The sequence below is a fragment of the Chionomys nivalis genome, chromosome 19 (genome assembly GCF_950005125.1).
Source record: "Chionomys nivalis chromosome 19, mChiNiv1.1, whole genome shotgun sequence".
Lineage (NCBI taxonomy): Eukaryota > Metazoa > Chordata > Mammalia > Rodentia > Cricetidae > Chionomys > Chionomys nivalis.
In genome coordinates this window covers 27,940,471-27,965,645 of record NC_080104.1, presented here as the reverse complement: position 1 = coordinate 27,965,645, position 25,175 = coordinate 27,940,471, and the positions used below count along the sequence as shown (strand labels likewise).

Genomic DNA, 25,175 nt, shown 5'->3' with positions numbered 1-25,175 from the left:
GAGTGGGAAAAGATATTCCATGCAAATGAACATAAAAAGCAAGCTGACATAGCTATTTTAATAGCTAACAAAATATACTTCAAACCAAAACTAATCAAAAGAGATAAGGAAGGATACTACATACTCATCAAAGAAAAAAATCCACCAACATGACATTTAAATTCTTAAAATTTATGCCTCAGCTGGGTGGTGGTGGCACACTGCTTTAATCCCAGCACTCAGGAGGCAGTCAGGCGTATCTCTGTGAATTCAAGGCTGGCCTGGTCTACAAGAGCTAGTTCCAGGAAAGGCTCTAAAGCTACAGAGAAACCCTGTCTTGAAAAACAAAACAAAACAAAAACAAACAAAAAAATATGTCCCAAGGGCACCAAAGTTTTTAAAAGAAGCACTATTACTGCTTAAATCTCACATTGATGCTCATCACTTGCACAGCCACTGTGGAAATCAGTATGGCAGTTCCTCAGACAGTTGGGAGTCAATTTTCCTCAAAACCCAGTAATATTTGATCATATACATATACCAAAAGAATGTTTCATCTACTACAAGGACACTTGCTCAACCATGTTCATCATAGCTTTTAAAATAATAACCAGAAACTAGAAACAACTTAAGTGAACCTCAACAGAAGAATGGATAAAGAAAATGTGCTACATTCACACAATGGAATATTACTCAGCTGTTAAAAATAACAACATCTTGAAATTTGCAGGCAAATGAAGAAACTATAAAAAAAAACATCCCAATTGAAGTACCCCCAGAATGAGGAACATAAATATGATATGTATTCACTTATAAAATGATATTTGCATTTAAGTAAATGATAACCAAGCTACGATACATAGACCCAAAGAAGTTTGGTAAAGAGGAAGGTCTAGGGGGGCATATATGGATCTCCTGGGAAGGGGAAAACAGAACAGGTTTTATGGGCAAATCATAGGGGAGTGGGAAGGGAGTGGGGGAATCTGTTGAGGGGGTGTTGGGTGGAGGGAAAGAGTGCAATGGCAGGGAAAGGCAGCTGGAATCATAGAAGCATCTGGTGGTGGTGTGGAAACCTAGTGCAGTGGAAACTTCCTGGAATCTATGAAGGTGATCCCAATGAGGACTCGTAGCAATTACTCCTAGTAATTAGGAATCTCTACTGTCCATCTCTTGTTAGCCAGGTAAGCATTCCAGTGGTGGGACTATATTGCATTCAACTGAGGTGTTGGCCAATGGGGCCCATGGAAATCCCCAAACAACCCAGGCTGTTGCTAAGACAAAAGGTTGCTCTCTGGTAATTGACATTGTGAGAACAACATCCACACAAATCATTGAATGTGAAGTTAAGTTGGTGCCTAAATGGATCTCACAACGCTACATTCTAGTCTTCTGGGCAGGAAGGTGACCAGAAAAAGAAATGTAGACACCAATTCATCCATAAAAATCTTTGACCTACAATCTGTCTTGCTTCTAAAATACACTAGGGCAATGGTTCACAGAACATGTGGTAGTAGCCAACCAGTGCTTGATTTAACCCAAGGCTCACTTCACAAAAACAAACAAACAAACAAACAAACAAAAAACCCCACACCTGACTCTATTTGGGTTAACAAGATCCAAAAACTAGGTAGACCAGAGGCCTAAGGTAAAACCAAACACTACTGATCAAAAAAAAAAAATCAATAAAAGATTCCTAATGATATTCCGGTGTACTCATAGAACAGTGCCTTTTCCAGTAATCATCAGAGAGGCTTCTTCTGGTAGCAGAGGGAAGCATTCAGAGAAAAGAAAAAAAAGCAGGTGAATCCTAAGTTGAAAGCTGTTTGATGAGATCTGATCAGATACATGGGTATAGGAGAAGGGGGACTTTTTAAACCGAAGGGCACCCAAATAATTACAGTATCAAAAACATAGGTCAGTGGAGTCAGAAAACATTTTATGTAGTTGTGGAGATTGAAGCTAAAAATTCGTTATGACAGCTTGCGCAAAGCCTAGGACAGAAAACAAAGGAGGGGAGATCGGGCTCCACCTCTGGCCATGTTGGTGTTTGAGGGCTTCATTGCCACTGGGGTCATGTCAGTCTGAGTGGCCTGTAGGTCACACAGGACTGAGCCCTGGTTGCTGCTTTGGGCCACGTCTAGGTCTTTGGCCCAACATCATCCAGGCTCTGTTACCACGGGGGTTCATAGGAACCATACGTGTTGAAATCTGAGGGCCATGTAAAGCCAGTCTGTCCTTTGATGGCCCCGGGATAGCTGGCTCTGCCCTTTGCTACACAATGCAACAGGAGAGCTGGTGCCACCAACATTTACCATGTGAGAGGTGACTCCAGCACTTAGAAGAGATTGCCCCAACTCTCACCACAGGCATGGGAGAGCTGACCCCAATGGCATGGGTCTAAAAGAGCATGCTCTTACCCTTGTCTAAGAGGAGTAGTGCCGGTGGCCTGGACTGACCAGGTCAGTTATCACCCAGATGCACATCCTGGACCTTGGATTAGCCCACCCTACAAGCTGCCCCATCAATGAACTATTGGAGTGTGTGAGGGAACTGGTCCTGTGGAACGATGGTAGCAGTAGCCCCATGACTCTGGGCAGCAACAGGATATCCGGGAGGCATTTCAATGAGAGACCACTGATGATGGTGTACCAGAAGCCAGGGGCTTTGAACCAGGCCATGACTCATTGTAGGAAACATTTTGCCGGTGCAACTAATTGGACAAAAGGGGTATACTGCGTTACACGCTGCAAATCCTGGTGGCTCTGGGATGAAGGAGGAGGTGTTGAAAAGATGGAGGCATGAGGTAGGGTTTTTTTTTTTTTAACTAATTCGGAGTGCATACTGCAGGGGTGAGAGAGAGGTAGATACGGAAGGACTGGGAGGTGAGTGGGATTGGGGTGCATGATTTGAAATCTTCAAAGAATCAATAAGGAATTATGTTTAAAAAACAAACAAATGAATGAATAAACAGACAAACAAAAGACAAAGCAGGGGATGGCTGGATGACATGTGTTTCTTTGGAAAGAATTTCAATGGAGCTAGTCTTCATTTGGTGAAGGGAAAGGGGAAGATTTGGTGATTTATTTGGGCGTGAGAAATGCTGCATCAAATTATTTATGAAAACTAAATGCTGTCATGTGAATCTGAAAAATGTATTTTAATGCAAACGAATTAAATAAATATTGTACATTTATTATATAACTAAATAATAAGCAGCATCCAGATGTGAAGTGCAATACTTTTTGTAATCGCATTTAGAATGCTGTGTGTGTGGCTATGGCCTACAGCAGCTATTCTTCTTAAAAGGTTTGCATGTACGTTTGTAGTGCAAACAGAATAGTTTCCTTTACTAAACAACAGAAATTAAACACAAAGTCTTTCCCTTTTTAAAGTGGAAATGTCTACTCACTGTTCTATCAAATAAGTTCCCAGAAAGCTCTTTTTAAAACATGTTTTCCTATCTCTGCATTGGCTTCTGGTTTGCACAACAATATGCTCAGGCCTGCAGAACTCCTTTCATTTGGGTACAGTTCTAAAAAGTGAGGGATAGAATGTATGGGGAGATAACATTTACTTTGTACATATGTGTATCTGTGTATCTGTGTTGTTCATTTGTGGTTGTGTGCATGTATACATGTGGGTGCTCACAGAGGCCAGAAGAGGGCATCAGATTCTCTAGATCTGGAGTCACAGGTGATTGCAAGCTGCCCAATGTGGGTGCTTGGAACAGAAACTCTTGTTTTCTGTAAAACACTAGAAGCTCTTAGCCTCAGAGCCATCTTTCCAGCCTGGGCAAAGATATCCTCACATGGTTTCAGGAAGGAGCTACTCTGATAAACAAAGATGATAAGTAGTTGTTTTTTTTTTTTTCAGTAGTGTGAATAACTAGGAACAAATAGAGAACATGTGTGCGTGTGTGCGCATTTATGTGTGTGTGTGTGTGCGCATGCTATGATGTGTATGTACATGTTCTTGCATGGGTATGCACACATGTATCTTCTAGAGAACAATCAGAATTCTATGGGAGGAAAATGTGCAAATGAGAGACATTTGCATAACATCACAGATCTATCTGCTTGCAGAGAGGACTCAAACAATCCCATATGCCATGCTGTCAGTGCATGGTCTCTAATTTTTAGATGGACCTGGGATATAGGTCTTTATGGAAACCATATACTTGACCAAAGGACTTGGAGGGAGTAATTTTGAGAGCCTTTGATAACTTTCTCTAAAATACCATTAGCAAATGCATTTTAACTGTTGCCACATAGTATCCTCAGGACATGGTAGAGCACTAGTGAACTCATGGCAGCTGTGGTTGCCCACATAAGACCTGCACAAGATCAATCCAACCATCATTCTAGCATAGATGGAGGTTTCATAAGGCCCTGTATAGTGTGTGTGTGTGTGTGTGTGTGTGTGTGTTTATGATGTATATTGTTACCATTTTGATATAACACTTGAGAGAAGTAGGTGTCTGGGGCATATATCCTAGTCCCCCATCTTGGAAGGCATAGTGGCTGGACCATCTTAGACTTTAGAGGAGAAGTCTGTCACAGTGCCATGCACATGGCAGAGAGCAGGAGGCAGAGAGATCTGACCTTAGACCTAAACACTGGCACAACTTTTGAAGGCCTGCCCCCATGATCTTTAGGCAACTTCTCCCCTTGAATGTTCCACAGCCTTCAACACAGTACCACATGTTTGGGGTTAAGCATTAAGCATTAAAGTGAACCTATAAGTACATTTCAGGTTTAAGGCATAGCTGGATATAATTTTCAGCCTTATAATGAACCATGAAAAATGTGTACATATTTCTTGTGACACCCAGAACCTTTGAGAACACACCTATGGAACCAACTCCAAGCAGCATGGTCTCTTAATTCGGAGACCATGTGTATGAACCAAAGATAAGAATGATGCTGCCTCAAATACATTAATATTGTTAATGTAATATATTAATAGTAGTATAACCAAAGTGAGAATTTAATTTTGTATACTAATAATAAATATCCCTAACCACTGTTCTCTCCTTGTCCACAGTGCACACACAAACACACACACACACATACAAATTCGTTAATTGATAAAGTTTTTTTTCATAACACAACTTAGAGAAAACTTTAGTATTATGTTTATATGACATAATATTGTCCAGTGGCTAGCAGACATTGCAAAACAGAACAAAGAGAGAAAACAGTCACTGTGTTGCAAAAGACATTTGTCATCTTCATAATTTGTAGGTAGATTTTTTAACTCAATCCCAAGCATTGTTGTGAACAGAAGAATCCTCCTTTATACTTAAGTGATTTGAAATCTAACACATTAGAAATATGGTTCATTCAGACTTCAACCACAGAGAAGGAATACGAATGGATTTAAAGGATGAATGTTTTGTTGTTTGTGGAAGTAATTTATTATGTAGTTGTGACTAAATACTATTAACTTTCTTTGAACTCAGAACCACAGTAATATGATGCCCAGCCCATAGCTTTGCAACACATTCCATTAACCTCGCATGTTTCAACTATTTTAAATATTAGTTCCATTTCAGCAAACAAAGTCCTGCAATGCATTCTGGTAAATTAGTCTCTAATAAGAAGAGACTAGAGCATGAAACTCCAACAAGAATGTTTAATGGAATACAAATATCCAATCTAGAGGCTCTAATAAAAGTCTCCTCTCTTTGGGTGAAGGCCCTTGGCTATTCCACAGAAACCATCATACGTGGCTGCCCTCAAAATGCATTATAGATCAGACTTGTAATCTTTCCTTCTACAAATGGCACAAGAATTGATTTCAATTATCATGTAATACTGATTTCCCTCTCCTGTCAAAAAGTTCTCTGTACACACGAAACTAAAGGTTGTCGGCTTGAGCTCATTTACGGAACTTTTAAGGACTATTGATTTGTCTGTGAATTTTCTACTTCTCTTGTAGTTCCTGGAAGGATACCTCAGAGGTTGAAGGAGATGACTGGATTGGCCAGCATGCCGATAGGCTTAGCGAAGACTGATGAAAAAGAAACTCAAAATTTGTCAGGATGCATTTTGTAAATTGGGTTAGCATGATTGATTATACTAAGCCAAATTTTCTCATGGAGCATTGGCCTGAATTTTAATTATCTCTTTTCTTCCTGCTTGGTTTTGTGCTTTGGTACATGTCTTTGAGGTCCGCACATTAACCTTTGGAGAAATTATGAAGTGGTTTAAAAATAAATTGGACTTATGTCTTTGGAAACTAGGAGTTGTTTGGTAGACCTACAGAGACTTGTTTTATTTCTTTCAACTCCATCAACCTATGAGTTACCAGAGAGTATTTATAAAAGCACATATGTAAGGCCAATATTTTCTGTAGGATTTTATGCTCTTACAGGCACTTAAGGAACCCAAGAGCATTTATCTTGACTTTAATTTTCACACAGTTCTTGTAAAAAAAGATAGCGTACCACAAGTAATGACTTTTCAACAGCACAGACATCATTCTGAGTAAACGCAGATGCATCCTACAGGCACAGTGCTTCCTTTAAACAATCTTTCCCTGTCCTGTCTCCCAATACATTGTTCTATAAATGCTGGATAGACATATCTCTATGTGGATAAACCCAGGCTTTGTGTGGCTTTAAGGGTCACACATTTGCATTCTATCACAAAATCATGGATATAAAATCAAGATGAGAGTGAGTGCTTCATTTGACAAACCACAACCAACAAACAGCAAATTTTTAGAAGCTTCAAACTGAGATAAGTTACAAAACTCACAAAACATATCTTCTGTCTCTCTCTGTGTGTATGTGTGTGTATTTGTGTCTATGTTTTTGAGTGTGTGTGTGACAGAGAGAGAGAGGGGACAATTTGGGAAGTTTTGTCTGACACCTTGTTTGAGACACAGACTACCTGCCTGGATTTTCTTACAGCCCCCAGGGAATCTCTTGTATATGCCTGTAGGCCTCCTATCTTGCCATGAAGCACCGAAACTGGACATGTTTGCATTACATGTTCAGCTTTATGTCTTAATGCGGGATCTGGGTGTCCGATTCCAGTTCTCACACTTGAACAGTGAGCACATTACCACTGTGCTATCATCCTAGATCCGTCCCTTTTCATTAGAAGTATAGCCTCTGATCAAGTTATAACAGAAATGTGATTTTATTTAAAAAATTCAATAGAGAAGAGAAAATGCAGGATTTTTTTCTCTGTTTTCAATGAAAGAAAAATATATTATTGATGTTTTGTTGTTGATATTTATCTTCTCAGAAACCTGCATTTTATCCAGCCTCTGTTTCCATTCTCCTATGTCATTTCCACTGCCCCATCTAATTTACTGTTTTACTAACCTTTTATCCCAGATTCTCTACATCTTCAGTGAAGATACCTTTTCCTGGCTTTGCCCTCACCATTGCTCATGGCAATTCTCTTCTCCTTGGTTCTCAAAGATTTGCCTATGATCTCTATCTTAGAAACTTTGTAAAACAACCATAGCCATGATTGGCAACTCCTTTTACTGGAACATGGGCAGTATGGTAGTTTGGATGATGTTCGCCCCATAATCTCATAGGGGGTGGTACTATTGGGAGGCATAGTCTTGTTGAAGGAAGTGTGTCCCTGTGGGGGAGGCAGTCTTTGAAACCTCCTGCTTAAGATTCGATCAGAGACACATTCTACTTCCTGTTGCCTTCTGACCAAGATGTAACCAGCACCATGTCGCCTGCACACCACCATGTGCCCCACCATGATGATAATGGACTGAACTTCTGAAATTGTAAGCAATCCACCCCAATTAAAAATTTTCCCTTACAAGAGATGCCATGGTCACAGCATGCTCTTTTCACAGCAGTAGAAACCCTAAGATAGGCAGTATTAATTGGATATGCAATTTACGCTATTCTGTATTTTCATTTAATAGTAACAAAAGATGCATATGTGTTTTAATGTATATATAATATTTCTAAAAATACAATAAGTAGCTTAATCCTATTGTTGCTACTAAGCAGTTTCATAGAACTGAAAAGACAAATATAAGAAATATTTTCTGCCTTTGGGATATGCGAAGGGTGGTAATGGTCAAAGATAAGGTAAAATGAATTATAACAGATGACAGAATGAGATAAGAGCCCCACAAAACAAATCCACTGTTTATGGTGGTTATTGGACCAACTCTGTCTCCCCAGACATGTTTGATTTTTGATAGTCTTTCCAATCTCTACAGATGGCCGTCTTTTAGCACCTGGTTTCTGGGGATATCCAGATCCCTGCAGTGGAGGTATTCATAAAGGAATGAGAAGATGTGCTAAATACTGACTTGGAAATTCAGTCACTGCCTGGATGAAGACGAAGCGCAGGTAGTTTGCCAGCATAGGTGTGTTCTCTGTGAGGAAACACCAGGTAGGATTCTGCTATGATCTTTACTGAGAGAAAGAACAGTGTTTCTGGACACTGAAAACGGTGCACAGCTAGCCTAAACATCTCGAATATTACACCGAAATTAATAGCTCATTGGTAGCATTGGCATCTGTCCCAGTGACTTAATATACCGTGATTAGACCCATCTGTGTCTTCAAAAGTCTTATTTCACTTCTAACCTCTGGTAGATCTGATGAGATTCTAATTCATTCTATGTGAATTTTTGTTTAAATATAATTGTCAATTTTTCTAACTTCCCTCAGTTATGGTGATGGCTCTGCAAGTTGTGAATGTGTTCCATGAGAAGACGTTCAACAAAAAAGAAGCTTTCAAATATTTAATGTTGGGTTAAGAACCCCCAAACTATATATATATATACATATACATATACATATATATATATATATATATATATATATATATAATCACTAATGATGACCTTAGAACAGCGATCTCAATCACCGTAAGCCGTGTCTTTTCAGGCCAGCTGCAGGAGCAGATTTGATTATCTTCATGCATTTTGTGTGGTGAGAAAATTAATGCTGGGGCCCAGCAGGAGAAGGTCTGTGAAGAAGGAATTGACTCACACTGGTTTTTATAACAAAGGGAACCTTTTTTTTCTGCAAAATTTTATCTGAGAGTTAAGAATTCCTTTGAGATTTTTCACTATCAACTCAGCATGGTGCTATTATTTTGCTATTGAGACACTTAAACTTTTGTTTTTCTTTCCTAGCACAGAGGAATCAATAGTCTGGAAGTTGAGCAGAAAGCAGTGGTCTCTAACTATAGTCCAGTTAGGTACTCCAGAGTTGCCACTAGTGGCTCAGCAGACTCGCCTAAAACTTTGTATGTACCCACTGAATTATTTCTAACAGAAAATAATTATAAAACATTGTCAGTGGTAGGTCTTCCTATGATTTAGGAGATAAAAACAAAAAAGCTGTATGTCCCCAGACTTTCCTGTGATCCATGCTAAGTTACTGTAGAGACCCTGGAATGTCTGCCAACCTGGTATTTTCCCCTTTAAAACCCAGTGTTTCTCTATACAAAACACAGGCCATGCTAGGTGGCATGGGGGTATTTTCTTAACTGACTTTCTAACATCCCAGATGACTCCAGCTTGTGCCAAGTTGACATAAACTAGCCAGCAAAATATTTGTATGGTTTTATGAGTGTTGAGAATTAAAAATATATCTGAACTTAACAAAAATGATGAGCAGATATTAATAAAAATGAATCATTTTTGCAAAGTATGGAATATTATCTTTATTAAATGGATAGTTTGCATTATTTGTTAAATGGATAGTAGCTTGAGTATCTGTACAGAGAAGTGGGAAGTTTTGATTCAGAGTAGAACCAAAAATTAACAAAATAAGTACATGGATTGTATTATATTTATTAGGTAAATATCATCAATAAAATATTTGATGAACTTCAAACAGCATAAAAGTGCATATATTTAAAGGGGTATCACCTGGCAATGTTCTGCCATTATTTGGAAGTATTTGTTAACCAACCCCTTGAATAGAGCTAATTGTTATATACATTTTAAATGCATACAATGGAGCACATCACCTAGGATATAGAAATTTAAAAAAAAAAGAAACAAAGAAGAGATAAGGCAAAGATTCTTGGCAGTTTCCTAGCTCCTTGGTCCAAGTTTTCCTCAAGATCTAATGACATATTGCTATTGAATTCTTGAAGTTCCACACAGAACATTCTGACAATGCCAAGTTTATATTTTAATAACATAAGATTAGATGTATATAAGATATTTAAAATCAATAATGCCTGATAAAGTTTCAAAAAATGATAAACATCTGTGAATTAAATAAATCCATAATGGAAAGATATTAAGAACAACACAATGTCATTTTATATTGTAGTTTGCCTTTATTCAATATTTACAGTATTATAAGTACTTGTGAATGCCTATAAGTGTTTAGGAGTATTTATTGTCACAGTGCACACTGTACCTGTGTGGCAATGCAATGGTTCCTGCAGGCTGAAAGCTTTTGTTTAGCTGGATCCCAAACTGAACTCTCTCCCACTCACCTTGGTCCTCCCACCCCAGTTTAGTTTAAGGCAGTTCTTTTATCCCCAAATTTTCACTTAATGAAAATTTTACAAAAATAAACAAAAAAGAAAATAACTCCTTACTGCGCCCACCCACACCTATCTCATTACCAAATGCGGTAAGATCCCTTTGCCAGGGAATCTGCACTGTCTGCATCCCCTCCAAGCCATCATTTTGTCAAAGCAGGATGCTATAATGACTCACAGTGTTCCTGCATGACTTATTTATGTTTTTCAGGACTCATGCTATGATCTCCATGAGCTAGAAAGAACCAACAGTATAAAAACCTAGGTAACACGGAGCCTTTGTCCAGAAACTGATGGAAGTCGAAGCAGAGATTCACAGCCAAGGACTGGGTCAAGCCCCGGAAGTTGGTTGAGGAGGAGATAGAGGAATTATATGAGCGGGGGTGGGAGTGGGAGGGAGGTGGGGGGGAGCGGTCACGATCATCACGGGGAAACCCACAGAAACAGCCGAACCAAGTTTGACTGACAGCTGGGGAGCCAGGATACGACAGACCTGGGTCCTCTGAATTTGGGTTACAGTTGTGTAGTTTGGTCAAAAGTGAGACCTCTGGCAGTGGAACCAGGGCCTGTCCCAGATGCATGGGCAGATTTTTGAAGCCTATTCCCTATGGTGGGATGCCTTCTTCAGCTTTGGTGCAGCGGGGAGGAGCTTGATCCTGTCTCAGGTTGATGTGACATGCTTTGTTAATTTCCACCAGAGGCCTTACCTTATCTGGAGATGGAGGAGTGGATAGGGGAATGTGGAGGGAAGGCAGGCAGAGGGTGGGAGAGGGTGTGTGTATGTGTGTGTTTGTGTGTGTAAATGTGTATGTGTAAATGTGTGTGTATGTATGTGAGCACGTTAATGTGTGTGAATGTGTATGTGTGATACATGCATGTATATGTGGGTTCACTCATCCTTGGATGAACATGTAGAGTACAGAAGTTGACTTTATGTATCATCCTCTATTGCTCTCCATGCTAATTTTGAGGCAGGGTCTCTCACTAAATCTGGAGCTTACTGTTACATAGAGTGGCTGGTCAGCAAATACCGGCAGCTGCCAGGCTGTGTCTCCCAGCTTTTAAGCTGAAGATGTGCAGCACCACATACACACAAGCTTTTATGTGTGTACCTGAGAGGTGTGCTCAGTTTAGACAGCAATGCTTTACTCACTGAATAAACTACCCAGCTCTCACTTTAAATATTTGAATGAGCTAACTGAACAAATACATACAACTACACCCAATAGTGACAATGCACACAACTGTGGGGCTCCAAATTGTTTTAAACATGAAAAGTTTTCACATCTTCCACCACCTTTTGGTTCACCCATGTAGTAAGGACTTATTTTGTAAATAATCCATCTCAGGTAAGAGGTGTCATATTCCTGACTAAACTTTGTGTCAGCTTAATTACAAGTTATGTTTTCTGACTTTCCATGAATGTCCAAGTTTTAAACATCAGTATCTTGTATACGAGAGATACTACACGTGAACATATTTTGTCAGTCCTACTAGAATGTCCTTATTTAATCTTCCTTCAGACCTTAAGACATTTATCAGTGTTTAATGTTAAAACAAAAAACATGCACCCAGCATTAAGCACTAGTATCTTCTTGAGTGGAACCTACTAACCATGATTACTTTATTTTTGGATGAAGCTTTGACTGGTAATTAGCTAGCATATAGTGTATAATGATTTATATGATTTTAGAGCCCAGCACATGAGAGCAATAATTATTGAAGGGTTTCAACTTAATGAGCAACGATTTGCAGAAGGCATTTAAGAGGAGGACATTTGTTGGCAGAATGAAATAAATGCTTAGGTTACAGGGTGAGCATAGTAGAGCAATTAAAGACACACATGCTTTTTGTAATGTACTTTGAAATGTATCTATTTATTCTTATTTTACGTGTAGGAATGCTTGTGCATGTATGTATAGGCATGACACAGTGTGCTTGGAGACCAGAAGAGAACATCAGATCCACATGGAACCAAAATTACAGAGACTTGTAAACTGTCATGGATTCAAGGAATCAAACCCAGGTCCTCTGCAAGAGCAGTGCGTGCTGTTTACTACTGAACCATCTTTCCAACCCCAACAACAACCCTTTTTTATTGCATGATGATCTGGTTTGGACAGGACATGAGCAGGAAACTCTCTTTCCAAGCTTCATAATACAGCAGAAACAGACACAGAGAGACTATAACACAATGGCTCCTGGACTAGTGACTTTTCTTAGCAAGGTCAGAGGATTCTAGAAGATACCAGATGATCTGGACATACAGAGGGTTCATGCTGCACGGCATTATCCCCTGAGACAGTAACTACCATCTTCATAAGATCAACTGTGTCTGTTATTACAAAGATAACCACAGCTGGATATGCTGTGTGCTGACATTTTCTCATAGAAGGAGAGGGAAGAAGGGCTATATTGGAAACTTACCTGAATATCCATTCACTTCTCTAAGCCAATTGTATGCAATTCTGCTCTAATTGCATGTGGATTTAGGGGCGGTGAACTGGATTCCACAGCCTGGAGACGATTTGGTGAAAGAGACCCCACTTACGGAGCTACAGGGAAGCCACCATCCATGCTGGATGAAGACTTTCAATGTGGTTGCTCTAGAGTCACCCCTGCTCCTATTAGGAACACCTCACCATGTGCTGTAAGTAAACCCAATATTCTCATGTGTGCCTCAGGAGGATCTTTGGTGGAATAGAACTTTTATTTGTCCCTGGGACCTTTGAAAGAGGTGGTGGAGTAGGCACTGCTGGGTTCTCCACAAGGATAAAATTCTGGAGACAGAGGAAATGGGAGGAGGGTACTTAAAGACACTGCATTTTCTGTTTACACTATAGATTTCAATTCTGGATGACAATCACATATCTTTCAAATGGCCAATGAAAGTGAAAGTCGTGAAAATGGGAGGCTATCCATCTGTGCATACACTGTATACATTGATGCTCATATTTATTCATTTTCCCTAATGTTTATTTACTTCCAAGTGAATTTTATGACCATACAATAATTCATACCACACTTGCAATAATGTATAACTATTTCCAATTTGGAAGCTGATCAAAATTTGTAAAGATGGGAACACTTCAATGGAGTTGATTCTTGAAACACAAGGTACTGATGTCATATGAACTGCAATGATGACATTGATGAAATTTTTTTTCCCAAGTGTTCACATGTAAATCTATGGCTTAACATATGTTGTGAATGATATTTGTGCCCTTCTACTTTCATGGAATGGAGTTTACTTTCTGAACCAGTAAATTTCATTCTTCCTCAGTACAAATTTCTTGGGGGTACTTACATATTCTTCATAAGCCTCATGGGCTGGAGGTGGGGGTGCTCTATATCCTGGTACAGCTGCTGTCCCCCTGGAACGAGGTGTAGGGACACCTCTGGCTATTGGGGGCACTGGAAGAGCTCCACGGGTAACAGTGGCCCCCCGAGGGGTAAGAACACCGCGTCCAGGTGGTGGTGGTGGAGGAACAGCACCCCCACGGCCCCTATGAGAAATAAGAGACAAGTAGATGAAAGAAAAGAAAGACAAGAAATTATGTGTTCAGCTCACTGCATCTATACAAATCGGTCTCTCTTTCTGATAGATATTATATAATACATAAAGTGCTTTGAGTCACATTAAAGAATATTTCTTTAAAAGAACAAACAGACAATTTTCTGAGATGTAGTATGTTGGCTATATGTGAGACCGTGTGTGTGTGTGTGTGTGTGTGTGTAGACTATCTCCATGTTGGGAGTTGTTGATAGTGATCTCCAGTGTGGTCATATTTCAAAAAAAATCAATAAAATGTGACATTCTGGCCAGAATGATGACACTGTGCAGTTACAGTAGCTTGAATTTCGCATCACACTATTATCTCTCCAGATAGTGAATTCACTGGCATATTTTCACTAGGTAACTTCAGGGCTGCTGAATTAGTGCTCAGCAATGAGAAGGCCTAATGAATGTTTTCTACCACATAAAAGAAAAGTGATCTGAACAAAAGCATGAGAGCAAAGGATGGAGCCATTTTTTCTGACATTCTGAAACATTTAGAAAGGATGTTCATCTGAAATCTTTAGACCAATACATGGCCATTTCACTTTCCATTGTTTGAAAGTTGACCTCTAAAAAGCACTGCTATCAGCAGGAATGCTAGCTTTGAGAAAAATGATGATTGTTGGAATGTCAATGATCATAGGGTTCAGCTGTGCCTTCAATGGAGGCATGGGTTAAACTGCTCTGAACAGCCATCAACTGACTCTTTCATCCTGGAAGAAAATTGTTGTGGGACAATGGTTTTACACTGTAAAGATTTGTTTCTTGTACTTGTTTAATAAAATGCTGATTGGCTAGTAGCTAGGCAGGAAGTATAGGCAGGACAACCAGGCAGGAAGTAGAGGCAGGGCAATGAGAACAGGAGAATTCTGGAAAGAGGAAAGATTCAGTCTGCAGCCATCATCCAGACACAGGGGAAACAAGATGTGAGTGCCCCACCAGAAAAGGTACCAAGCCACGTGGCTAACACAGACCAGATTTTAGGCTAATATAAGTTACAAAAGTTAATAAGAAGCCTGAGCTAATAGGCCAATCAGTTTATAATTAATGTAGGCCTCTCTGTGTTCCTTTGGGTCTGAATGGCTGCAGGATCCAGTAGGACAGAAACCTTGGTCAACAGAAAATGAAAGTTGGGAGTGAATTCTTGGCTTACCCAGCTTATGAGTAGAGACTATAGAAAACAGTAGCCGAGAGCCAAGTCCATAAAGGACCCAAATCCGCAGTGCCAGTTTCAAGTGCAATGGCTGGGACGACAAGCTAATGTTATTAGATGACATTAAGAAACCTGTTAAGTGCCATTCACCTCCACCGAGTTCCTGAGCTGTCTGCATGTGAAATGTGTGAACACATGGTGCCCAGCTCTTAGTGATGTCTAGGGAGGTTATAGAATCTGTAGGATGGGGACCCTTATTGGAGGAATTAATTATCTGTGAACACACAAAGAGCAAAGCTCTCCCAGTCACAGATCCCCATCACAGTGAGCCATCTTCCACAGGGCCTTTCCAAATATGATGACCGTATCCCCTTCAAACTGTGAGCCAAATAACCGTTCTTTCCTCTGTTGAGTTGTTTCTTGTTGAATATTAGCTTATGATGAGACATGTCACTAATATAGCCTCCAAGTGCCTGGTTCCTCAATGGTAACATACTCCTAGGTCTGACGACTAGGGTAATAATTTTTGTTTAGTTTAGCATTTTAATGCTATCAAAATGTACATGTGTTGATAATAAACTACATGTGCTGGCTATGTCAATGAATAATGGTAGGTAAATATTTCAATTACCAAAACCTAAAATAATATATTTCAGATTGAAAAGTACCTAGATTTCTAAATTTATATATTTCTACTTTACAATTATTTCATGCTCATATTGATTCTGATTTTTCATTACATTTCTTCTTCAACTAACTCTTAGACCCAGTCTTAGCAAAATTTCTTCCAGAGTGTCTCATTCCCTCTTATATGTCCTGTCATTTCCTGGCAGTATTAACACCATTGCTTTCTTCCGTTCAACCTAAAACATGCACCATCTCTTTTAGGATACTGTCCAGGGCTAAATTCCCAGTGCAGTATTCTTTCAGTTTCTGACTTCTTCAAAGAGCATTTTCTGCATTTAATCTTCTCTTCATGTTCATTTCTGAACCAAATGTCATCTCTTTAGTTCTTGTTTTCAGCACTCTGGGAAGACACTTGGCTGAGCCTGCCAAGCCCACAGCCTACCAATTTCCTCTTATAGCTCCCATGACCCTGTGTCTCCTGAGTTATATTTAAGACTTCTCCGAACTATTATCTGGAAAATGTTTCTTTGGACTTTTATTCTTTTCTCTATTCTGTCTCTCTGTATTTCAAGTGCTGTTCATTTCTGCCAGCCTCAGGTCACGGGTTTGTCTTCATTGTTTCCCCAGTTGTGATTCAGTCTCTTTCACCACTTCTTAGCCTTGAACACAGCTAATTGCGCAAACTCTTATCATCATGCCAATTTCCGAGATCCTTTCCAAATTACAGATATGGTTCCATCCCTTTAAAATATAACAGTTCTATATGTTACCTCTAGTGTTGTCCCCCAAATCATCCAAAATCTGCCCTTAATGTTAATAGTGCTCCTTTATTTATTTGATGAAGAAATGAATTAAAACTTCAGAATAAAGATTCACCAAAATTTAAGTCTATTCAAATTTGGCAAATACTCTGAGCCAAAAGAAACATTTCTCCTTTAAGTGTCTATCAAGATCTGGTCCCCTATGTTAGTATTAGAACAAATTCTATTACTATGATGCTTTTAAGGTATCATAATAAGATAAGTAATTTATTTTAAGTAGTTAGATTCTCAAGGAATACTGAAGATATGTTACTTTGTTTGGTTATGAAATATATAATTAATATTTACCTGCTAAACTGCTTAATAGTTAAAATAACATTTCTTTACCACAAATTTGTGATTATTGTTCAGACTCTAGCATTAACCTATTTAAGATGATTTGCAAGGATGCTACTTTGGAATCAAACAAAATCAGGCTAGAAATACAAGTTTTATAAAAGACTTGTCTCATGTAAAGTGTTGCATCTTGTATCAATAAGGATAAGACCTGGAAAATTAATACAATGTTTACTTTTTAATTTTTGGGATGAAGTACGAACAAAAGCTCTGAAAAAAATTTGGGTCTTTTCCTTCAGGTAGATTTAATTGTCCCAAAATTTCTACATTGATTCATGTATAGAGCTAACTGCTGAATGTTCTATTTTGGAATCTTTATTTTTTTTCTAAAAAATAAACAAGGTTTTAAAGTATTAAATGCAAAAAGCAGTGGTGTATTGATAATGATTGAAGTGTTTGGGGCAGAAATTGCAGAATACTTTAGCTTATCTTATACTTTTATCATGACAGATGAGACATTATTCATAGTCTGTCCTTTACAAATATTAGCCAGCTATACAGAAAAGAAAGTAAATGAGTAAATGGATTATGTAACTTGTGTGTGAGGATTGTGAGGTGTATGTGTGTGTTGTGTAATATAACTTTTAAACAGAAAAAGGTTGATTTTGGCTCCTGGTTTTACTAGTTCTGGGCTATGATTTGGACTCTGTTTTAAGATAGCTGATAAGAGGCCATGCAGAGTATAGGGCACCAGAATAGGAATGGGAAGCAAGATGGGCAAAGCTGTTGAACTTGTGGGGAAGTAAGAAAAAGAAAACCGAAGACAGTAACAGCTGGAAGGCATTTGATACTATGACCCCAGACTTCCCACTATGCCTAACTTTTCGATGTTTGTTTTCTGTCTCTGAAATAAATGTTCAGGAATGTTAGTCTGAGTTCACTGCTGTTTGGTCTCTGATTTGGGTAATAGAATATGCATGCATCTTTGCCTTTTGGCAAATTAATGTCTTCTATTTAAAGCTTAAAAAATTCATTCAAAATCCTACAAAACAAAAAATTATCATCAAGGATTTTGCAAAGCCAAATATATGCATGAACTTTATATAGCTATGCTGTTAGTGATGCCATAGTGAGTTTCTTTTTTTCTTACATGCTGAAGATATATTCAATTCATTTATATGTCAACTGACAATATTATATCCCTTCAAGAATCATATATGGCATGGATAAAATATGCAGTTTTCTATCATTTCTGGTTTAAAAAAAGCAAAGGACTATGTAACTTCTGTGACCTAATCCTGGGGAGAGAACAGGGAAGTAGAGAATCTCGGGTTCCCACCTCAGTTTCTAAGAATAGTTGTTAAGTATTCAAATTTATGAATTCTGCAGTCAGAATGTATCTATTATTTTAGGTAACATCTTAATATTCTCCCTTCCATTTGTTGTTGTACTGTTTCTGAAACTAGCTCCATGGCTGGCCTCGAAATCACCATAGAGATCAGGCTGGTATTAAACTCACAGAGATCTACTTTTCTCAGTCTCTTGAGTTCTGAAATTAAAGGTGTGGGCTACCACACTTGGCCCACCCAACTTTGGTTTCTAAGTTTATAAAAAGTACTTATCTCAAGTTCAAAATTGTGATGAATCAATGTGTGCCATCTCTTATATGCTATTTATCCACCCATCCTTACTGTTTTGTTATGATGTGAGTATTGATGAGGCTGTTGTGTTTTGTACTATTTAAGCATCCAGACTTACTGTCATATTATTGTGAGTGTTAATGAATTGTTTAGTTCTCTTTGGAATTTTGACATAGAGCAAATGCCTAAAGTCCTCATTTGCTGTTAATCCACAAAGAGTGAGAACTAAGGTACCTTGAAGGAGCTATGGAAGTAATTCTGATTCCTCTGCCTCTAAGACCTCGGCCACGGCCAGACTCTTCTGAGCCATTTAAGTAAGACAACTCCCGGAGCTGTTCTTGGCGAATTTCATCATTGTAGTCCTAGAAGGAAAACAAAATAGGCATGACGAATTACTATAAGATGTTGGCTTCTTAACCCTGAAACACACAGTCAAACAATAAGAAAAAGGCTGAGGAGTCAATCCAGTGACAGAACATTCATCTAGCATGTGAGGGACCCCAAGTTCTCTCACCAGCATTTCAAAACTGAAGAAAATAAACCAAGACCACAATGTTGTGGAGCTAGAGCAGAGACTACCTGCATGCCTTGCCTCAAAGTGCTGATCCTGGTACTCAAGAGCCTGAGGTAGAAAGGTTGCTCCCATGAGTTCAAGGACTATATGAAAACACCCTGAATTCTAGGTCAATCTTGGCTAATGTGTAACAAAAGAAACAAAACAACTGTGTCTGTTTCCTGATTCTTATGTACAAAACCCCGGAAATGATGCTAAAGAAGGCACTAATCTCTTCAAGCCTTTTATTGTATAGTGAAAATGAAAATGATTCTTTCATCAAGAAATTACTCTTCATGACACTGGATTCAATTCTCTTTACTATTATTTTAGGGTTTATCTGAAGAGCAGGTAGTACACTGGAAGGTACTTTAGCTAGAACTGTCAACATCAATATTATGGAAAATAGACTGCCCTTGGGTGAATATATGTAGGGAGTGTGAGTGCATGCTATTCAAACAGTTCCTGAGTTACAGTTCAAAACGGGACAGTCCTAAGACCCAGAGCAGGTGAGATTGTCTTAAATTCATTAAAATGATATACACCACTAGGCTTTGTTTCAGACACAGAAATTCTGGAATCCCACCAAATAACCTGGCCTGCAACATTTTCAAATTAAAAAATTTACTTATGCGTCTTATCCTCATAAAGTGGGAGTCACAATGTAAATCAAATGCTGCAGTCACAACCAGAGGCCTGGGTGAAACTCCTGTCATTATTCTTCAGCTAGTCATTTACAAAGAACAAAAAAGTAGGTCTGAGTCATTATAGATGGATTTAACCTTTAATAAAAAGTGCTAGTTTTAATTATTTCTTCATCATATCATGTGTGTATATACATACATACATATAGAGACATAGAAACACTTAGACAAAGAAACAGTTACACACACAGACACAGACAGACACACAGACACACACCTTTGTGGAACAATATGAAACAGAGTAGTTGGTTATTTGTGCCAAATTGCCAATATGATCTTTTTCTCCTGGATCCATGCCTCTGAACGTTCTAATAAGTTTCACCTGGCATTGGCTGTGTGAAACTTTTGTGCCTAGTAAAAAACATAGCTAAAGTGACTGGAAAGTGCTTACGTACTGGAACTTGAGTGTTTTGGCATTGGGAAAACTTATATCACAAGGTATGGAAGTCTAACTCAGTTTGGAAGGTAGAACATGTGGGGCGATTCCAGTCACTCTGCCCTTTCTGCCATCCTTTCTGAGATGCCAGAGAACCATTCTCTTCTCCTGGTCAAAGAGATAGAGACCTGAAACATCACCTGCAAATCTCAGAAATCTATTTTTCCCAGAATAAAAGATAATGAACTGGTATTCAAAGTCATTAAGAATCTTGTGTTGATTTGATCTAAGGGTTCCAAAAGCAGCAATAATGGTTTGTCAGCATAGGATGTGAGAGCTGAGCTTCAGAGGCAAACTTAAACAGCCATTCTCCACACATCTGGATGACAGTTGGAACTACAGGCTATCATTTATTTCTTGTTTCCGGTGCCATCTCAGATGGAATTCAGTACACCTGAATAAAATATCTATGTATCAAATAGTTTGAAACATTTACTGAATCTCTGTTTAATGTGTGAGCTCGTGAACTCAGTGCCACGCTATTTTGCTGCTCCGGTACATTCTATTAACTAGAAAAGATTATCATCTTGGTTAGATGAATATTTTACCACAAAGAATAATTCTTAATGTAAGCAAAGCCACTATTGACAATATACAAGCGGATTCCTTATGGACTTAGTGGGAAATGTTTCCTTTAAGAGATTAATCACCTTGCAGGTTTATGGTGACCAAGAGAATGGAGACATGTAATTACAAGTGTAATTGACCGTGAGCTGCAGTTGCTGCCTTCTGAAATACTACATCCTCGAGGCCATGTTGCTAAGAGTTTCTCGCAGCTCCTGATGCTAAATTAAGTCTTTTCCAAGGAGACACTGGATTCCTGTATTTTGAGGACTCCTTTTTGGTATTGCTGAATTTATATTTTTACTTCAGCACATCAAAGAAGTCCAGAAACTCACATTTCTCTTTCCTTGGTTTCAGATATTGTCTGGGAGAGTCCTCCTTATTTCCCAGAACTATTTCGACATTGTCACAAGAGCACTTTCTCTAATAAAAAACCTCCATGTTTAATCCACTTTATCATTTGCTTCTTCAAGGACTCAAGTGGAAATATAGAATTCTGACAAAATCGAGTTCCTAAAATCAGAAAGCTGAGAGCTTTGACAACCTCATTTGTATTAGTGCTGATGGAAGGTGTTCCATTGACCATACTCTGTACTGTGGCTGAGTCAGTGTGACTGACATTTTCCTACTTTAAAATGACTATAGAAGGCTGAATATTAGACTCACTACCAATAACTGGAAAATGCAATACTTTGAATTTAAAGAAAAAATACAACTTGCTTAATGCACCAGTTAATGGGAAACTAGGAAAGACTCATAGAGGTAGGCAAACATGAGAACTATTTTGAGACCGAGAATAGAACAATTTCATTAAAACAGAGAATTATGGTGGCACTGAATACGTTGCTTTTTTGCATGAATGTGATGAGATATGAGGAAAAGAAATAGACATTTAAAAGCTTAAGGGTGTTTGGTAACACACTTCTTTCTTTCTATCATTTCTAAACTGTTTTACCTTTTTTAAATACCAAAATTGGTTTTGGAAATATATTACTTGAAATAATCTCATTTATACTCACAATCCTTTGCATATGTTCCTTCCCCTGAATGAGACAAATGTACTCTATGAAACAGTTTCCATGAAATGTATGATTGTTCCCTTTTGCCTCTCAGTTAAGGCCCTCCCATTGTGCTGGCATATGGTGTAAACAGTACACACACTAAAAAGCTGGGAGCAGGAGGATGCTTGGCTGTTCCTAGAAAGGAATTATGTGCACAGTCCACATATTAAATGTATACGCATAATTTCCAGTTACATATAGTCTTGTCCATCTGCTGTGGTGGCATTTTGCCAAAATACAAATTGGGAAGATTATTTAACTTACATTTAGATGGCAGGTAATGGCAGGTGTTAATAGGCAACCTGGGGGTTCAATCAGGGACCTTTTTTTCTGCCAAATCCTCTCCATTAAGACTCAGCAGGCCCTGATGCCACACATTTAAAACTGTGGCCATGGGCAGATGAGCTGCCTTAGTGGATAAAAGCAAGCCAAGCCTGACAACCTGAGCGATCCTGGAAATCTACGTGTTGGTAGGAGAGGACTGACACCTGCAAGCTGTCCTCTCCCTACCTCACGGTTGTCATGGTACCAGCCCATTGCATATGTATTACACACACACATACACACACACACACACACAAATTAATAAGTACAAAAATGTAAGCAGTATGTAAACAAAAAATGACACGTATAGTTTAATCCTTCCGGGTTATAACAAAGAGAACGGAAGAAATATCAAGTTCTACAAACCACAGTAATAAGCAAGAAAGTGAAATTGCATGTGGTGGCACATGCCTGAAATTCTAAATTCTAGTACCTTCGAAGCAAAGAAAGAGTATTATGAGTTAAAGGCCATCCTGTGTTAAGCGAATAAAAACTAAATAAAAGGAAAATGTGGGCTCTGAGCCAATACCATAGTTATAACTGAGCTGAAATGGATAGAAAACTTAAAAAATACTAGCAGAGATTATTTAATAAGACAAAGATTAGGTAGCTTCACTGATCCAGCACAGAATGAGCTTTGTTCAGCTCACACTAGAAACCAGAAAACTATTATCAAGCTATAGTCAATGAAAGGTAAATTAAGATTTATTTACTCTAAAGAATTAGTAACTATCACAGACATACACAAATGTATAAATGCACAGATATAGTGGGTATTCTATATTTCTGGTCTCTCTACTATGGAAGCATGGGACTTGCTTGTCCATGATATGTTACATCTCTGATTCATCTCCCTGAACTTACTTACAAGTATTTTTGAAAAAATCAGCAACAATGAGTAAGAGGGAAACAATGACACTCATCAACCTGTATGGGGAGGTTTATTTTACCAAGAAAATTTCTATGAACAAAGCATCTTTAATGAGAGAGACAGAGAGAGAGAGAAAGAGAGAGAGAGAAAGAGAGAGAGAGGGAGAGCTAAAATTAATAAAGAGTATCATGATACCCTGGCAACAGTGGAGTTGAGAAGGTGAATGCATTGTTAGTTTATAGCTACCCATCTACTATTCATTGACAGTAAATGACATGTTCTAGTTTCCAAGAGTCATATATTTTTCTGTACTAGTATTCCTGCTTCCTTGCTCATCACAAATATTTCCTAGGAAGGCTCACATTCTTCCTCCTGACATGATGGTCAAAAATATGGAACATGTGTCAACTGTATCATCTGCATAATAATCACCTCTGCTCACCAGAGCATCCAGTTCTTTAAAATGTGTTAGGTTAACAGTAAAAACATTCAAAGATGGGATGAGAAAAGTCAGCACTGGAGTAAATTACTGAATATGCAGTAATATAAACTACTGATGCAGCCATCATGGATTAGCAGCCATAAAATGACTGTGAAAGAACTATTCACAGCACTGTAGGGGCTATTTGCTTACCTATTTATTTCATGCTGCCACAAAGGTTCAAAAACTACATTAGAAATATTCTTTAATTATAAAAACAAGGTTCACAGAATCAACTAAGCAGGGCTCATAAGGGATCAAAGAGACTGAAGCAACAATCATGGACCCTGTGTGAGTCTGTGCTAGGTACTCTGCAAATATGTTATGTTTGTGTAGCTCTGTGTCCTTGTGCAGCTCCTGACAGTGGGAGGGGGCCTGTCTCTGATTCTTTAGCTTGCTCTTGAGGCCCTTTCCTCCTACTGGGTTGTCTCATCCAGGCTTGATAAGTGGGTTTATGCCTTGTCTTCTTGCAGCTTGTTATACCATGTTTGGTTTGGTTATCTGGGAGGTCTGCTCTTTTTGCTTTTGTTTTTGTTTTGAAGGGAAATGGAGGAGTGGATCTGAGGGACAGGAAAGGTGGGGGTGAGACTGAAAAGAATGGCAGTAGGGTAAACTGAGGTTGGGGTGCAATGTTTGAGATGAGAATAAATAAATATATGGCTTTGATAGCCTCACTAAAGTAGAATAAAACATTTATTGCACAATAAGGAAAATCTCCCCTTGGACTAAGAAATAAACTATTTACTGAAATTCTGTAATTATACTAGACTTAAATCATTAGAAAATAATGATGTACTTTTATAACTGATAGTAGAAATATATATTGATTATGAATCAAGCAAATTCCTAATAATCCATACAGTGTCTCTAACCATTTTATTTTCAACTAAGAATGCATACCATATCATTTTGTTCAATTTTTTAACCTTCTCTTTTTAGTCCTTGGATATTTAACTCAGTTCCTCCTGCACTCTAGGCAAGTGTTCTAAGTCCATTTTGAGCAGTGATTTAAAAGAAATATTTTTTAATTATTTCTTTTTTTTGATTTTTTGTAGTTATATAATTTCCTTTCCCCTTCTTTCCTCCCAACTGTCCAATACACTTCTCCTTTCTCTTTTCTAGAATCACATTTTAAAGAGTGTGTCATGATGGTTTTTAACACTAAAACACTAGTGACAAAATAAAAATATCCCTGTGATAAAGGAACTTGGAGGAAAGTGGAGAGGGGCTTGAGAAGGAAGGGAGGGAAAAGGGAATGTCAGGATGAGAGTACCTAGAATGCATTAAACACACATATGAAATTGTCAAAGAACAAATTAATAAAAAAATGACTATATTGAAAAGCACACTTGTAGTTATATAGGTCAGAAACAACTTTATAGAGAGCCTTGACTGGGCAGTCACTTAAGAGTCAATACAGTAAAAACTAGAAATAAATACAGGAATTCAAATGTTTCCTATTCCAGCTAACAGTATTGCTGCAAAAAAAAAATACCCATTATTATGCTTTCTTTGTCTCAATTTGGGCTATTGTGATGATTTACTGGATGATCTCAATATAAATTCAAAACAAATAGATATCATATAGAAAATTTTATAAGCTCATGGATTACCTGAAGAC

The 25,175-nt window shown here is 38.3% G+C and overlaps 1 protein-coding gene across 1 annotated transcript in view; it reads right to left on the bottom strand.

The window, feature by feature from the left end:
• The window catches only part of Khdrbs2 (KH RNA binding domain containing, signal transduction associated 2), a 363,837-nt gene that overhangs the window by 125,209 nt on the left and 213,453 nt on the right, over window positions 1-25,175 (bottom strand). The window contains exons 5-6 of the mRNA XM_057751463.1: window positions 18,795-18,922; window positions 13,792-13,990 (exon numbers count right to left, since the gene is read on the bottom strand). Coding sequence (XP_057607446.1) covers window positions 13,792-13,990; window positions 18,795-18,922 — 327 coding nt within the window. The remainder of the gene's footprint in view (window positions 1-13,791; window positions 13,991-18,794; window positions 18,923-25,175) is intronic.